This window comes from Muntiacus reevesi, chromosome 20, assembly GCF_963930625.1.
Source record: "Muntiacus reevesi chromosome 20, mMunRee1.1, whole genome shotgun sequence".
Classification (NCBI taxonomy): Eukaryota; Metazoa; Chordata; class Mammalia; order Artiodactyla; family Cervidae; genus Muntiacus; species Muntiacus reevesi.
Genome location: NC_089268.1, coordinates 35507412 through 35522774, shown reverse-complemented (window position 1 = coordinate 35522774; position 15363 = coordinate 35507412). Strand labels below are relative to the sequence as shown.

At 39.4% G+C, this 15363-nt stretch overlaps 1 protein-coding gene across 1 annotated transcript in view; it reads left to right on the top strand.

Moving 5' to 3' along the window:
- The window catches only part of LOC136151237 (placental prolactin-related protein 3-like), a 30548-nt gene extending 28938 nt beyond the window's left edge, over positions 1 to 1610 (top strand). The window contains exons 6-7 of the mRNA XM_065912182.1: positions 160 to 376; positions 1534 to 1610. Of these exons, the coding sequence (XP_065768254.1) occupies positions 160 to 376; positions 1534 to 1610 (294 nt within the window). The remainder of the gene's footprint in view (positions 1 to 159; positions 377 to 1533) is intronic.
- The last annotated feature ends 13753 nt before the right edge of the window (positions 1611 to 15363 follow it).

The window sequence follows — 15363 nt, the reverse complement described above, 5'->3', positions numbered from 1 at the left end:
TAGATTCCTAGTTGTTTTCTCATAGGTTGGCTCCAAAACCCATATCTGGAGAGTTTTATATTCATATGTGTTCCCCAAATCTTAATTTATAGTTACAAGGGACAAAGATAAGCAAATAATATTAAAATGCATAAAAGTCATTTTCTTTTGGGTATTCAGATTGTTGATCCAGTCAGATCACGGTTGATCGAGGATCCCATTTACTGGCCTGGATACCAATCCCTGGTGTCCAGCGATGAAGATATGTGTCATTCTGCATTTTATAAACTTTCCAAGTGCCTGAGCAGGGATTCACGTAAAGTTGACATGTACACCAAGATCCTGGCATGCCGAATCAGCGAAAGTGCTAAATCCACATCCATCCCATCCAGCTCTGGTATGGTCCTAATGATCTATCCCATAGCAAGCTTCTTTGAAATTTACAGCTTTTTCATGCATACTCTGAGAAATGGGTCCTCTCTTAAAAAAATAAACACAGACTCTGTAGAGATGTCAAAATCTAAGAGGGTAATTTGTTAACATTTCTTATTTTCATTTAACTGAAAATCAAAAGAAAATCCACCGCTACAATTGAGAGAATGAAGCTCCTGTTAAAATTAGTCACAAATAGCAGAAGCTGGCATTACAAAGAAGACATTAAGAGAGTAAGTAAGAATCACAGGAAAATATTCTGGGTCAAGTTATGAGGATCAAAGTATTAGACAATTGTTCATGGTTCTGGTCAGGCTACCAAGAAGACTGAATCCTCGGGATCTTTCTGAAAGCCAGCTGCGAACTGTCAGCCAACTGTCACAGTGTTACATCAGACAGGATCAGTGCTTCGCACCTTTGTACAAATAGCATGAGGTTTACTGAACTGTCTAAAGATTGTTAGGATGCTGTCTTAATCCTTCTGGGTTGCTATAACAAAATATCACAGTCTTATAACAATGGAAACAGATTTCAACTGCGTCGTCATGCAGGGTCCTTTCTGGTCTCACACTTCTTATTGTATCCTCAAATGGGGGGAAGGGCTCGGGAGCTCTGTGTGTCTCTTATATAAAAGCACTCATCTCATTGAGGAGGCTCCATCCGTATCACGCTATAACCTCACAAAGGCACCACCTATGTATGCTATAACCATGGGAATCTGGATTTCATCATATGAAATTTCTGGGGGACACCAAGTTTGAGGCCATAGCAGATAGAAATGTGAACTGGCTTCATCCTCCTCCAGTGGCTGTCTTCACCCACACTCCACTGCATCCTCATTTTCTGCACCACCTTGCAGCTATTCCATACATTCTATCACTCTGGGTTTCACAAGGCCAGCTCAGTCAAGTTTCAACTCCATCTCATATTCAGCCTATTCAATATTTCCCTCTCCCCTGCTGAGGCCCAGGAGACCTACCAGGAAGCATCAATGTGTCCATTTCTGCAAGATCCTTCTCTTTCCCTCTCCGGATCTTCATTCCTTGGGCCATGTTGGAGCAGGGTAGATGGTAACGAGATGGGAAAGTTCTGACATCACTGGCTTACATGGTGCTCTTGTAGGCTTCTCTTGGTCCAGACAGACTGATCTGAAATTCCCCCAGACTGACAAGTGTTTCTCTTGTGGGGTGTCCTTGTGATTATCCAGGACATTCACAAGTTGGGGATCCCCAATGCCATAGTTTCCTTTTTAATCAGGGGAAATGTTCTGATCCCCACAGCTCACCACCCGCAGTTATCACCACAGCCTCTCTATTTCCCTCACTCTGTAAGCACCATCTGGAGAAAATTAAGTAGTCCACAGTCATATGCCTACTAGCTGACCCACAGGAAACCCATGTATCATGAACACTCTGAACCATTGAATGGCAGATATACTGGTTTGCATCTCTCCCCTACCTGTGGTCTCTGGACAATTGCCCAACTGGTCACATAGACACCAAAGAGATCAGAACACTGGATTCAAAAACACATTTATCTGAGAAGTGAGATACCATTCTCTCTTCCTTTTAGAGTAACTGTCCTAGTCAGTAATTATTTGGCCTTACAAACATGCTCTAGTAGGTCCCAGTATTATAAAATCCTCCAAATAAACTGAGTCTCTACTGGGACTGGAGCAGTGTGACTGGATTAGGGTTGCTCAGCTTGTTCAACAGCCTCCAGACAACCTGGGATGAGGGCCAATCTCTTGACTGGCTCTCCCAAGAAGTCAGTGATGTTGCTGGGCTGGTTGTGCAGCATCTTTAGGGCTTTAGCAGTAATTCCTAGTAAACAAAATATGGGAAATCAAAAGACAGAAGGAAAGGGGGATGAATAATTGAGAAGGAAGAGAAAGACAGATGGGAGGAAAAGCAGCAAAAGGATACTGAGTCAAGGACTTGGGTAGTGAAGGATGAAAAGATGTTAGAACACTGTGTTTTTAAGAACCGAAATATATATATATATATATATATATATATATACACACACACACATGTATATATTGATATCATAAGATCAAATATCTCATGTTCCCTTTTATTTTCATTTTTCTTCTCTCCCCTATTTCCTTAAATTGTCCTTTATATTAGGAGTATTCTTCTGTTATTACTAGAGGCCATAGTTCTAGAGATGAACAAAGCCTGGCAACTCTTCAGGGCAGAATCCAGCCAAATTATCTTCTTTCAGGTAAAGACACCTTGCACTCATATACAGGAACAGTGTCCACCAAAACGAACCTCTTCCCTCATAGCCAGGATTATTGTTTACTGAATCCTGCCCATGCCTCTACCTGGGATGGCCAAACCTTTCAGAACATGACAGAATACTCTCCCCTAAAGCAATCTTTGAATACCTCCTTTGGCTCCTTCATGCATGTAAAGTGTCAGCTTTCCTGTACTTTAACTTTCTTCTTCCAAAAGTTAAAAGACCATGAAAATATTCCATGGTGTATATGTACCACAGCTTCCTTATCCATTCATCTGTTGATGGGCATCTGGGTTGCTTCCATGTCCTGGCTATTATAAACAGTGCTGCGATGAACATTGGGGTGCACGTGTCACTTTCAGATCTGGATTCCTCAGTGTGTATGCCTAGAAGTGGTATTGCTGGGTCATATGGTAGTTCTATTTCCAGTTTTTTAAGAAATCTCCACACTGTTTTCCATAGTGGCTGTACTAGTTTGCATTCCCACCAACAGTGTAAGAGGGTTCCCTTTTCTCCACACCCTCTCCAGCATTTATTGCTTGTAGACTTTTGGATAGCAGCCATCCTGACTGGCGTGTAATGGTACCTCATTGTGGTTTTGATTTGCATTTCTCTGATGATGAGTGATGTTGAGCATCTTTTCATGTGTTTGTTAGCCATCTGTATGTCTTCTTTGGAGAAATGTCTGTTTAGTTCTTTGGCCCATTTTTTGATTGGGTCGTTTATTTTTCTGGAATTGAGCTTCAGGAGTTGCTTGTATATTTTTGAGATTAATCCTTTGTCTGTTTCCTCATTTGTTATTATTTTCTCCCAATCTGAGGGCTGTCTTTTCACCTTACTTATAGTTTCCTTTGTTGTGCAAAAGCTTTTAATTTTCATTAGGTCCCATTTGTTTATTTTTGCTTTTATTTCCAATATTCTGGGAGGTGGGTCATAGAAGATCTTGCTGTGATTTATGGGAAGCTGTGGTACATATACACCATGGAATATTACTCAGCCGTTAAAAAGAATTCATTTGAATCAGTTCTAATGAGATGGATGAAACTGGAGCCCATTATACAGAGTGAAGTAAGCCAGAAAGATAAAGAACATTACAGTATACTAACACATATATACGGAATTTAGATAGATGGTGGCGATAACCCTATATGCAAAACAGAAAAAGAGACACAGAAGTACAGAACAGACTTTTGAACTCTGGGGGAGAACGTGAGGGTGGGATGTTTTGAAAGAACAGCATGTATATTATCTATGGTGAAACGGACCACCAGCCCAGGTGGGATACATGAGTCAGGTGCTCGGGCCTGGTGCACTGGGAGGACCCTGAGGAGTCGGGTGGGGAGGGAGGTGGGAGGGGGAATCGGGATGGGGAATACGTGTAACTATATGGCTGATTCATGTCAATGTATGACAAAACCCACTGAAATGTTGTAAAGTGATTGGCCTCCAACTAATAAAATAATATTTAAAAAAAAAAAAAAAAAGACCATGAAAAAACACGTAAGCACTTTCTAAGCCATTTACAGCCCAAAACATCTAATTCTATTGTGTTACCTTTCTTTCCTTCAATGTCTAGATATTTCCTGCAGAGAGCATGGTATTTATTTGAGGGAAAATTTGGCAATAAGGGGGACAATGCAATTGGAGGAAACATACACTCACCAATAGACCACACATATCTTATGTATTTGTCTCTTATAAAATTTTTTTCATCATAAATTTAGGACTTTACATCAAGAACAGAGGTAGTGACATTGAGAAGTCTTTCCTTGCTTAACTGTGACATATAAAGTGAGTATTGTAGATTTCAGACAATATTGAGCAGAGCCATAGATATTCTATAGAGTCAATCAGTAATACCTAAGGAGGGGATATTTGGACAGGATTTAACAATCACTCCCTTGTCATCCAGAAAGCATTGATTTTCCCCTCTTTTACAGATTTCCATGTAAGATTGCATTTGAAGAAATGGTCCTGCTATAGCAGGAATAGTAGCAGTGGTTACCGAAGGGAAACAAACAAATGAAGAATCTTTGAAGCTCACTGACCTTATAGATTAATAAGTCACATGTCATGGATACAGTGAGGACTTCAACTGAGGTTTGAAGAAGTCTCTAGTTTCCAGAAGCAGACCCTCCATTTGTGGTGAAGGAGAGGGTGATATAAATACACAAATTACTCTATTGCATGGTAGGGTGAAGAAGAATAAGACGTGATGCCAACACGGTGCTACAGTAGATTGAGGTAAAGCTAGGAGCAATCTGAGTGTACCATAGGAGTGATGCAAAAGCGATGGCTTTATTTTGGAGCCTTCAAAAGGTTGACGGGATATTGATGTGAAAAAAGGGAAAACAGTATATCTGTCCATTCATTTAGGATCATCTTATGAAGGAAGGATCTCTGACATGCTAGATCAAGGCAACTGAGATATTAATACATATAGTATTATAAGGTATCAGTGAATAATCAAGTCTGACAAAAACACAAATAATGCTCACTTTTTACCATTCATTTGTAGCACTCCTGATTATGCTCCCATGATATACTGTATATATTATTGTAGAGTTAAAATGAAGAAATATTTGTATGGATTTTTATGCATTTGGGAGAATCAAATATGCCAGTTTGGAGAGTCTGTCTTCATTCTACAAAACAACAAGAAACCAAGAACATTTAGTCCAAGAGAGTCAAAAGTCCAGAATTGGAAAAGAGAAACTTTAAAATGTGGATTGAGGAGTTGTGGCTGTTGGTGCTGGTAGAGAATAACAAAGAGAGCAGAAAGAGCTGGGAATATCATGACACTAAAAATCAAAGAGAACTCTGCCAAGTGAAAAGATGCAAAGATGTGAGAGACACAGAAAATGAAATAGACCTTGACCAATCCTTCATGTCAGTTCTTCTCACTCTATATTCTCACTTATGGCTAAAGCTCTATAAATGGCATTTCTTCTCCCTGGAACACCCTCGTTCTTTTGCATCATTAGCTCCCCAACATCTTTCAGATCTCAGTAAAAACCACGTCCACAAAGCAGGCTTTCGTGATTTTGACACAGCTCAGGTCTCCTTGTTATGTGGACATATGGCATTCTGTGTTTTTCCCTCTTGACATGTGTCCCAATTATGGTACAGTGTTTAACTTTGAAATTTAGCTCATTTCTCTTTTTCTATTAAAATTTATGTCCTAATTTACAAAGTCCACATGTGTGCTCTTCACTACTGTCCATTGTTTTCATCCAACAGACCTTCTCTAGGGGTTTGTTCAATGAAAGACTTTTATTCGTGCAGAGTAAAACTCCAGTGAATTTTGATGCTGCTCTCACAGCATACAGTGAACTAAAACCATTGAGGTCTTTTCTTCCCATCCAAACCCTCATACCCTGATTATTTGGCCATAATTACAGAGCTAGAACTGTGGGGGCTTCCCTCGTGGCTTACCTGATAAAATACCTGCCTGCAATGTGGGAGGTCTGGGTTTGACCCTGTGTTGGGAAAATTCCCTGGAAGAGGGAAAGGCTACCCACTCCAGTATTCTGGCCTAGAGAATCCCATGGACTGTGTAGTCCATGGGTCACAAGGCGGACACGACTGAGTGACGTTCTTTCACAGAGCTGTGGATGCATTTGTTTTAATTGTTGCCCCATTAGATGGAGAGCACCGGATGTCCGGTCTTTATCCCACACACACTCGCCCTCACAGCTTCCTGTCCTCAGATAGTGTGATAACTGAGTCACTGACTAAAGGCTGAAAAGGACAGAACTAGAGACAGTGCTCTGAACCTGCCACTTGAGTCTACTTTTTACCATAGATTCTTAACTTCACTAGAGGAGTTCACTTTCTTAGCTGTACTCTCTGATCATGACAGATAAAAATACTTTAATGAGAGCCTACAAATCAAATATTCTTACATTGTACACAAACACCTAATACTTCTTCAAAGGTACAAAAGAAATTCACCTACTTAATCAATTGTTACCTACTTTTCCTAGATGAAAGTACCATCTTCTTCCTTATGGCTTCCTAATTTCATTCTCACCATTTTTATCTGCTTCTCCACATTCTGACTTATATTATAGCTAATTATCTGGACAACACCAATCCCCACTCCTTTAATTCAGTTCCACTTGGGCTACATGGGTACGCCAGCTACCCTGACGTTACTTTTTATTGAGTATCAAACATGGCAGAAATTGGCCAGCCATTTGTTCTCTCTAAGGTTAAAATCATAATTAAAAACAAATAGTCAGTCTCCGCTATTTTGGATAAACTGAAAACTGGACAAATCTTAATTGCTATTCCAGATAAAAGTTCCCTTTGTGTTAATATCTTTTTCTTAGAGAGAACTTGCATTCTAGATAGCGTTCAGGTAAATAGAAACAGGACGTATATGTTAGCTGGGAAAATAACCCACTGTTGCAGGAAACAAAGTAGACAAATCACTCATGTTCTGTATACTTCAAGATCCATTTTATTAAGAACTGGCAGCTCAGACAGTAAAGAGTCCACCTGCAGTACAGGAGACCTGGGCTCCATCCATGGTCAGAAAGATCCCCGGAACAAGGCAAGTCAAACCACTCCAGTATTGTTACTTAGAGAATCACTATGGGCAGAGGTACCAGGCTGACTACAGTCCAAGGGGTCATCAGTCCATGGTGTCATAAAGTGTTGGACTCGACAGGGCAACTACAGACAGCAAATTTCTCAAGTTGACATACTGACATTTAGAAACAGTTTTTCTCACTAGTGTGCTTAACTACAAGTCCTGGTTGTCAATGGAAGATCAAAGATAAAAATAATATTCCATAACAGTCAAGTAATTATTTCTATCAATGACTTGTTCTTAAAGGTAAGCTAGAGAAATACATTGTGAAATAGAGCAGATAAGGAGAAGGATAAGAGATCCAAACAGGGAAGCTGCTCAACCAATCTATAATTTTCTTTTCAGGAAAAAAGAGCAAATCTCAGTTTGGAATCACATTTTATACAGAGATTTGCATGATCTCTGGAAAGGTAAAGGATTTTCTACTCTAATTTTCCTTTTCCAATTGAGAAAAACAAGCCCTATAGAAATGAAGATAGGTTTTCCAAGTCAAACAGCAGTTATGCTAGGATTCTGATGAGAAGCTGGTGACAGGCCTTAGGGTCCAGATGCTTCATCTTTAGGCTGACAGACTGGAGACTGGGTTACCCAGTAAAGGTGCCATCTTTAGGCTGAATTGCTTGTATTTTGAGAAACTTCTTTCTTTGCTCTTAAGGCTCTCAACTGATCCCATACAATCCACAATCTATAGGTTTAAATGTTAATTACCTCTAAGAAAATATGCTCCCAGCTGAGCATGTCAAAAACTACAATTTGAAAGAAATGTACAATTCTATGGAATATGTTATCTTGTGTCACTTTATTTGGAATTGAATATCTATGCTACGTGTTCCACATTCATGACCTTGGGAGGGAAACAAGATTGACATTTTTTTTTTCCCACTTAAGCGTGTCCAGTGTTTTAGTGCATGCAGGCTGCTCATATAAAATGCCAGAGACTGGGTGGTTTATAAACCACGTTATTTGTCACTGTTCAGGAGGCTAGAAGTTCAAAATCAGGGTGCCAGCATGGTTGAGGGAGTGAGGCCTTGTCCAGGACATATCCCTGAATAGAAGCGATGAGCAAGTATTTCAGGCCTCTTTCACAAGAGCCCTAAACCCATTCATGTGGGCTCTGCTGTCATGGCCTAATCATTTTCCAATGGTCCCATCTCCTATAATCATCACTTTGGGGATTAGGTTTTCAACATATGAATTTTGGAAGAACACAAGCATTTAGACCATGGCACCCAGTAAGGAGACTGACTTGTCTAAGGTAACCCAGTGCCTCATGCGTACTGAATGCTCTGTGGTTCTGATAGGAAGCCAAGGACTAAGGAAGCTGAATAAGGACCAGCAGCCCCAGGTGGAGGGTCTGAGATGGCAAACTCCTTGATGGACTTCACAACAACATATGAGTGTCTCCAGTGTTTTCCTTGGTTATCAGTCATTGAGGAATCCCCCACTCCTATACATGTTCTTATATGAAATATGAGTTAATTACTGAGTTCTTAGATAAAGTACCATTTGACCAACATGATAATATGACGACTATGCATATGAAGAAATGGGCCTTTGAGAGATACAAATTTTAGAGTGGAAAGTCCTCAAGACTTTATTCACTTCAGATAGCAATTACAATTTTGGGGATCTCCCAAGATCATTCTGGCGTTCCATAACGAGCTAGGACTCCAAGAGCTCCCTGAAATTTGTTATACATATGGTTATGGTTTATTCCAGATCTTTGATTTATTTTTAATTCATTATTTATTTTTACTGAAGTTAAATTGGTTTACAATGCTATAAATGTCAGTGTTTGTTGAACAGTGAATAACTTGTATATATATACGTATATCCACTCTTATTTAGATTCTTTTCTCATGGAGCAATCGACAGGTTCCAGAAAGGAAAAAGGAGTATGTCAAGGTTGCATACAGTCACCTTACTTATCATATTTATATACACACTACATCACGAGAACCGCTGGACTGGATGAAGAACAAGGTGGAATCAAGATTGCTGGGGAAATATCAATAACTTCAGATATACAAATGATACCACCCTTTTGGCAGAAAATGAAGAACTAAAGAGGGTTAGCATTAACTAACCCTAACTAAAGAGCCTCTTGATGAAAGTTGAAAGAGGAGAGCAAAAAATTTGGCTTAAAGCTCAACATTCAGAAAAATAAGATCATGGCATCTGGTCCCATCACTTCATGGCAAGTAAATGAGGAATCTGGACAGTGGACGATTTTATTGTTTTGGGCTCCAAAATCACTGTAGATGGTGATTGCAGCCATGAAATTAAAAATGCTTACTCCTTGGAAGCAAAGTTAAGACCAACCTAGACAGCATATTAAAAGCAGAGATATTACTTTGTCAACAAAGATCAGTCTAGTCAAGGCTATGTTTTTTCCAGTAGTCATATGTGGATGTGGGACTATAAAGAAAGCTGAGCACTGAAGAATTAATGCTTTTGAACTGTGGTGTTGGGACAGACTCTTGAGAGTCCCTTGGACTGCAAGAGATCCAACCAGTCCATCTTAAAGGAGATCTGTCCTGGCTGTCCATTGGAAGGACTGATGTTGAAGCTGAAACTCCAGTATTTTGGCCACCCGATGCAAAGAGCTGATTCATTTGGAAAGACCCTGATGTTGGGAAAGATTGAAGGCAGGAGAAGAAGGGGATGCCAGAGGGTGCAATGGTTAGATGGCATCACCGACTCAATGGACATGAGTTTGGGTAGACTCCAGGAGTTGGCGTGGCTGCGGTTTATGGGGTCTCAAAGAGTCAGACACAACTGAATGACTGATTAGAACTGAACTCAGGTAGGTCATTACAGAGAGTTGAGTAGAATTTCCTGTTCTATACAGTAGGTCCTTATTAGTTATCTATCTTATATATATTAGTGTATACATGTCAATCCCAATGTCAAAATTCATCCCTCCCTTCTTCCCCCTGGAACCATAAGATTATTTTCTACATTGTGACTCTCTTCCTGTTTGTAAATAAGTTCATTTGTACAACTTTTTACTATTCCCCATATAAGTGATATCATATGCATTTGTCTTTCTCTGTTGACTTACTTCACTTAGTATGACAATATCCAGGTTCATTCATATTGCTTCTGTTAGCATTACTTTGTTCCTTTCTATGGCTGAGTAACATTACGTTGTATATCTGCACTACATCTTCTCTGCCCATTTCTCTGTTAATGGACATTTACATTGCTTCCATGTTCTGGCTATTGTAAACGGTGCTGCAATGAACACTGCTATGTTTAGTCACTTATTCGTGCCCAACTCTTTGCAAGCCCATGGTTTGTAACCTGCCAGGCACATCTGTCCAGGGGGTTTTCCCTGTGGACAATAATAGGCAAGAAGATTGGAGTGGGTTGCCATCCTCTCCTCTAGGGGATCTTCCAAACCCAGAGATCGAACCCAGGTCACCCACACTGCAGTCAGTTTCTTTACCATTTGAGCCACCAGGGAAGCCCTGATGAAGCAAGGAACACTGAGGTGCATGTATCTTTACAAAGTATGATTTTCTCTTGGTATATATCCAGGGGATTGCAGCTTTTTAAAAGATATAGATAAAAAACTGCCCAGGAAAAGTCATATAGGTGAGAATCAAAGGAAATGTGAAACATGGATCTTGGCCTCCTCTTCCCAGGGTGTCATGGGCAGCTCTGTGCTCCCAGCACCGATGTGCCGGCAGTGAGCACTTGCAGACACGGGAGCTCACTGTAGGCTCTGTGTTCAATGTTTTTACTGGGGCTCTGTCGCCAAGGAATGACTGAGGGTCTGTACAGCTCTTCTCAGGCTCAAACCTCTCTAGAGGTGTAGCAGATATTGCATGACCAAAACCCCCATCCTGAATCACATCATTCTCGTGGCCCAAAGTTTTTACTCTAAATCACAGTGTTGACATCCCTATGAAGCTGGCCCAAGACCCTGACAGCACTTTTCTCAGTGTCAACCTTTGACACCTTTAGTCACCCTTTCTCAGAGGAAAGAGCCTAAGGGTTTAGAGAGGAGCTCCCAGGAAACAAGGGCAAAGCACAGACTTCCCTTTGGATGAGGCAGAGCCCTTCTTTACAGAGCCAGATGGCTGTTTTGCTTGACAAGGCTCCCTCGTTGTAACTTCACAATACGAAAAGGTGAAGTGACAAACATTGGTCAAGCATTTATCTTCTTCTGGTCTTTCCCTGAATTTTTTTTGTTTGTTTTTTGCATGATCTTCATTAATTCCAATGCAACACCGTGAGGTGGACACTAGTTTGAATGGCATTATGGAGAGAAGTAAAAAAGGCTTGCCTAAAGATTCAGAGCTAGTAAGTGGTGGAATGGGAGAATGTACAAGGGCTAAAGAACTCCAAGGTTCATACCTAAAGCCACTATGCTACAAAGATACCAACAATTTTTTTTAACAATTTTTTGATTGCATTGCTAGGGGCTATTTTTTTTAGCATTTTTATTTTTTTGGTTGCGAGGCTGAGGGGCTAATCATCCACTAATAACTACTTAATTATTAATACTTTTGCTTAAGTGATATTTAGCATCAGAAAGGTCTCCATTTTGCCTTTCTCAGTAAATACTGCAGTTTTATTTTCATATGTAGACAACAACATGTATAAATCAAATATCATGAATAGTGAGTAGTAAGCAGAGTAGTGTTTGAGGCAGAATTGGAAAAATATACTGTAAGATATTTAAAATATATAACATGAGAATTTAATATGTGTATATATTGTTTTTTAAATTAGCTTCTTTAAAATGTGTGGTACAGCCATGTGAGTCAGCCCGAAGTGCACATATCCCCCCTCCCTCCTGAGTCCCCCACTCGCACCCCGCCCCGCTTCTCCAGGTGATCACACAGACGGGGTGAGCTTCCTGTGTCACACAGCCACTGCCCGCCAGCTGTCTGCTAACATCTTACACGTGGTAATGTACTGTGTTTCAATGCGACTCTCTCAACTCAACTTGCCCTCTCCTCCCATGTCGTGTCCACAAACATGTTCTCTGTCTGTGTCTCTCTTCCTGCCCTGAAAACGAGTTAACCAGTGCCATTTTTCTGGATTCCATATATACATTAACATACAATATTTGGTTTTCTATTTGTGACTTACTTCATTCTACATAACAGGCTGTAGGTACATCCACCTCAGCTCTAGTGACCCAAATTTGCTGCTTCTTAAAGTTAATCAAAATTCCCTTGTATAGATGTACCACAACTTCTGTATCCATTCATCTCTCAGTGTATGTCTACATTGCTTCCATGTCCTGGCTATTGTAAACACTGTTGCAATGAATTTTGGGGTACACGTGTCTTTTTGAATTATGGTTTTCTCAGGATGTATGCCCAATAGTAGAATTTCTAGGTCTTATGGTAGTTTTGTTAGTATTTCCCTAATGGCTCAGCAGCAAAAGAATCTGCCTGTGATGCAGGCGATACAGGCAATGGTTCAATCCCTGGGTCGGGAAGCTTCTCTGGAGGAGGAAATGGCCACCCACTCCAGTACACTTGCCATTTCCACCTACCCCTCTGCCATAGTGCTGACCCTCATTTACATATGTATTAGAAAAGACTTTCCCTTTCTATTAACTTAAGTACCATAGCTATCATCTGATATGTTTACCTTTTATTTTTTGAAGAGAACACAGGTAAGTTCCACTCTTTCAGACATCACCAATTATACAACACAATTTTATCAGTTATAGTCATCATGCTATACATTAGATCCTTAGACCTTATAATTTTCATATGTTAAAATGTATAACCTTTTAAAAACCCATTCCTATTTCCTCCACACTCCAAGCCTTGGCAAACACTTTCCTACGCCATTTCTGAGTTCCACCTTTTTATTTTAGATTCTTAACAATTGAGATCATTCGGTATATGTCTTTCTCTAACTTGCTTCACCTAGCATAAGGCCCTCCAATTTCATCCATGCTGCCACAAATGGAAGAATTTGTTTCTTTTTTAATGCCTAAATAATATTCGCATATATATATATATACACACACACACACATATATATATATATCACATCGCATTGTTTTAATCCCTTCACCTGCTGACAGATACTTAGATTGTTCCTATAATAGGTTGTTTCTAGGCTACTGTGATGAAGAAGGAAATGGCAACCCACTCCAGCACTCTTGCCTGGAAAATCCCATGAATGGAGGAGCCTGGTAGGCTGCAGTCCATGGGGTTGCTAAGAGGCCGACACGACTTCACTTTCACTTTTCACTTTCATGCATTGGAGAAGGAAAAGGCAATCCATGTAGTGTTCTTGCCTGGAGAATCCCAGGGAAAGGGGGAGCCTGTTGAGTTGCTGTCTATGGGGTCGCAAAGAGTTGGTCACGACTGAAGTGACTTTGCAGAAGCAGCAGAAGGCTACTGTCAACATTGATGCAGTGAATATGTGAGTACAGATTTCTCTTTGAGATAATTATTTCATTTCCTTTGAATATATATTCAGAAATGAATATGTATCCAGAGTGTGAAATTTCATGAGAAACTTCCTGAAGATATTCCATGGGAGTTACATCAATACACTTTCCAAATAATATCAATAAGACCTCCATTTTCTACACATCCAAAATCACACTTATTTCTTACTTTTTGGTAAGAGCCATTTAAACAGGAGTGAGGTGGTATGTGTTGTACTTCTGATTTGCACTTCCCTGATAGTGATGTTGAACATCTTGTCATATAATTCTTGGGCATTCTGTATATCTTATTTGGGGGGAAAATTTCTACTCTGTAAAAAAATAACATGCATTTGGTATACTCTATTTGAATATATAAAACTCAGTTACCTATGCATACACCAAAAGAAATGACAGATATAAAATAATTCCAATTATAATTACATCAAAAAAATAAAATTTTTAGAAATAAATTTAAGGAATGTGTTGAAAGATCTATGTATGAAAATATTCAAGACATTCATGAAAGAAATGTTTAAAAGACACAAAAGGAAACATATTTCATATTTATTGACTGGCACAAAAACACACACATAGATCAACAGAGCAGAACAACAAAGCCAGAAAGAAACGCACCCATATATTGTCAGTTAGCTTATGATAAAGGAGCCAAGAATATCCAGTGCGGAAAGGACAAACTTTTCAAAAATGGCACTGGGAAAAATGGATAGTGCTATGAAAAATCAAAACTGTGTCCCTGTCTTTTAGCATACACAGAAGTCAACTAAAAAGGGATTAAAATGTTGAACATAAGACTTTAAGCAATTAAACTCCTAGAAGAAAACATTGAGGTAATCTTCTTGCCATTGGTCTTTGCAATGAGTTTTTGGGTTTCACACTAAAGCAAAGGCAACAACTGCAAAAACAAACAAGTGGGACCATATCAAACTCCAAAAAAAGGAGCATCAACAAAACCAAATGGCAATTTACAAATTGACAGAATATATTTCCAAATCATATATTTCAAAAGGGGTTAATAGTAAAAAAAAAAATGAGACATACAACTCAAGGGCAAAAAAACCCCAATAATCCAAATTATTAAAGGAGCATAAGAAAAGTAAGAGTTTCAATAAATCTGAAAATTAGGCTGTAATGAGAGACACAGCAAGGTTTTGCTGCTAGAGCAACATAAACCAGTGCCTTCCTGGCATTACTTTCTTCATCTCCACTCACGTGTTTGACATTACAGTTCAGAGTGTACATTCTTCAGTCAAGAGAAATCACCCCACAGTGAGCTATAATATGTATCAAGTACAGCCTCACAGGGGGAAAAAAACAACTAATATTTGCATACTTACTAATGAGGCATATCAAACGGAAGGAAATTTCCAGAGCTGATCACTCCATTGTTTTCTATATTTCATTTCACAATTGAGCCACCTAGTAAGGAAAATGAGGGAAGAGACCTCACTAATATATCGACATAAAATCAGTTTCAAATGGGAGCATTAATGGATTATAATTTGGAGGTAATTTATTACTAGTGTTGAAACTGTAGTCCTTTTGATTCTCTACTGCATTGGATTACTAATTTATTATAAATATTAATAGCAACATAGGGACATGTAGTACTAAAGTAATAGTGAATAGAGAAAGACATAGAATACATTAGCCAAGAAGTGAAAGTATGGGAAGTCAG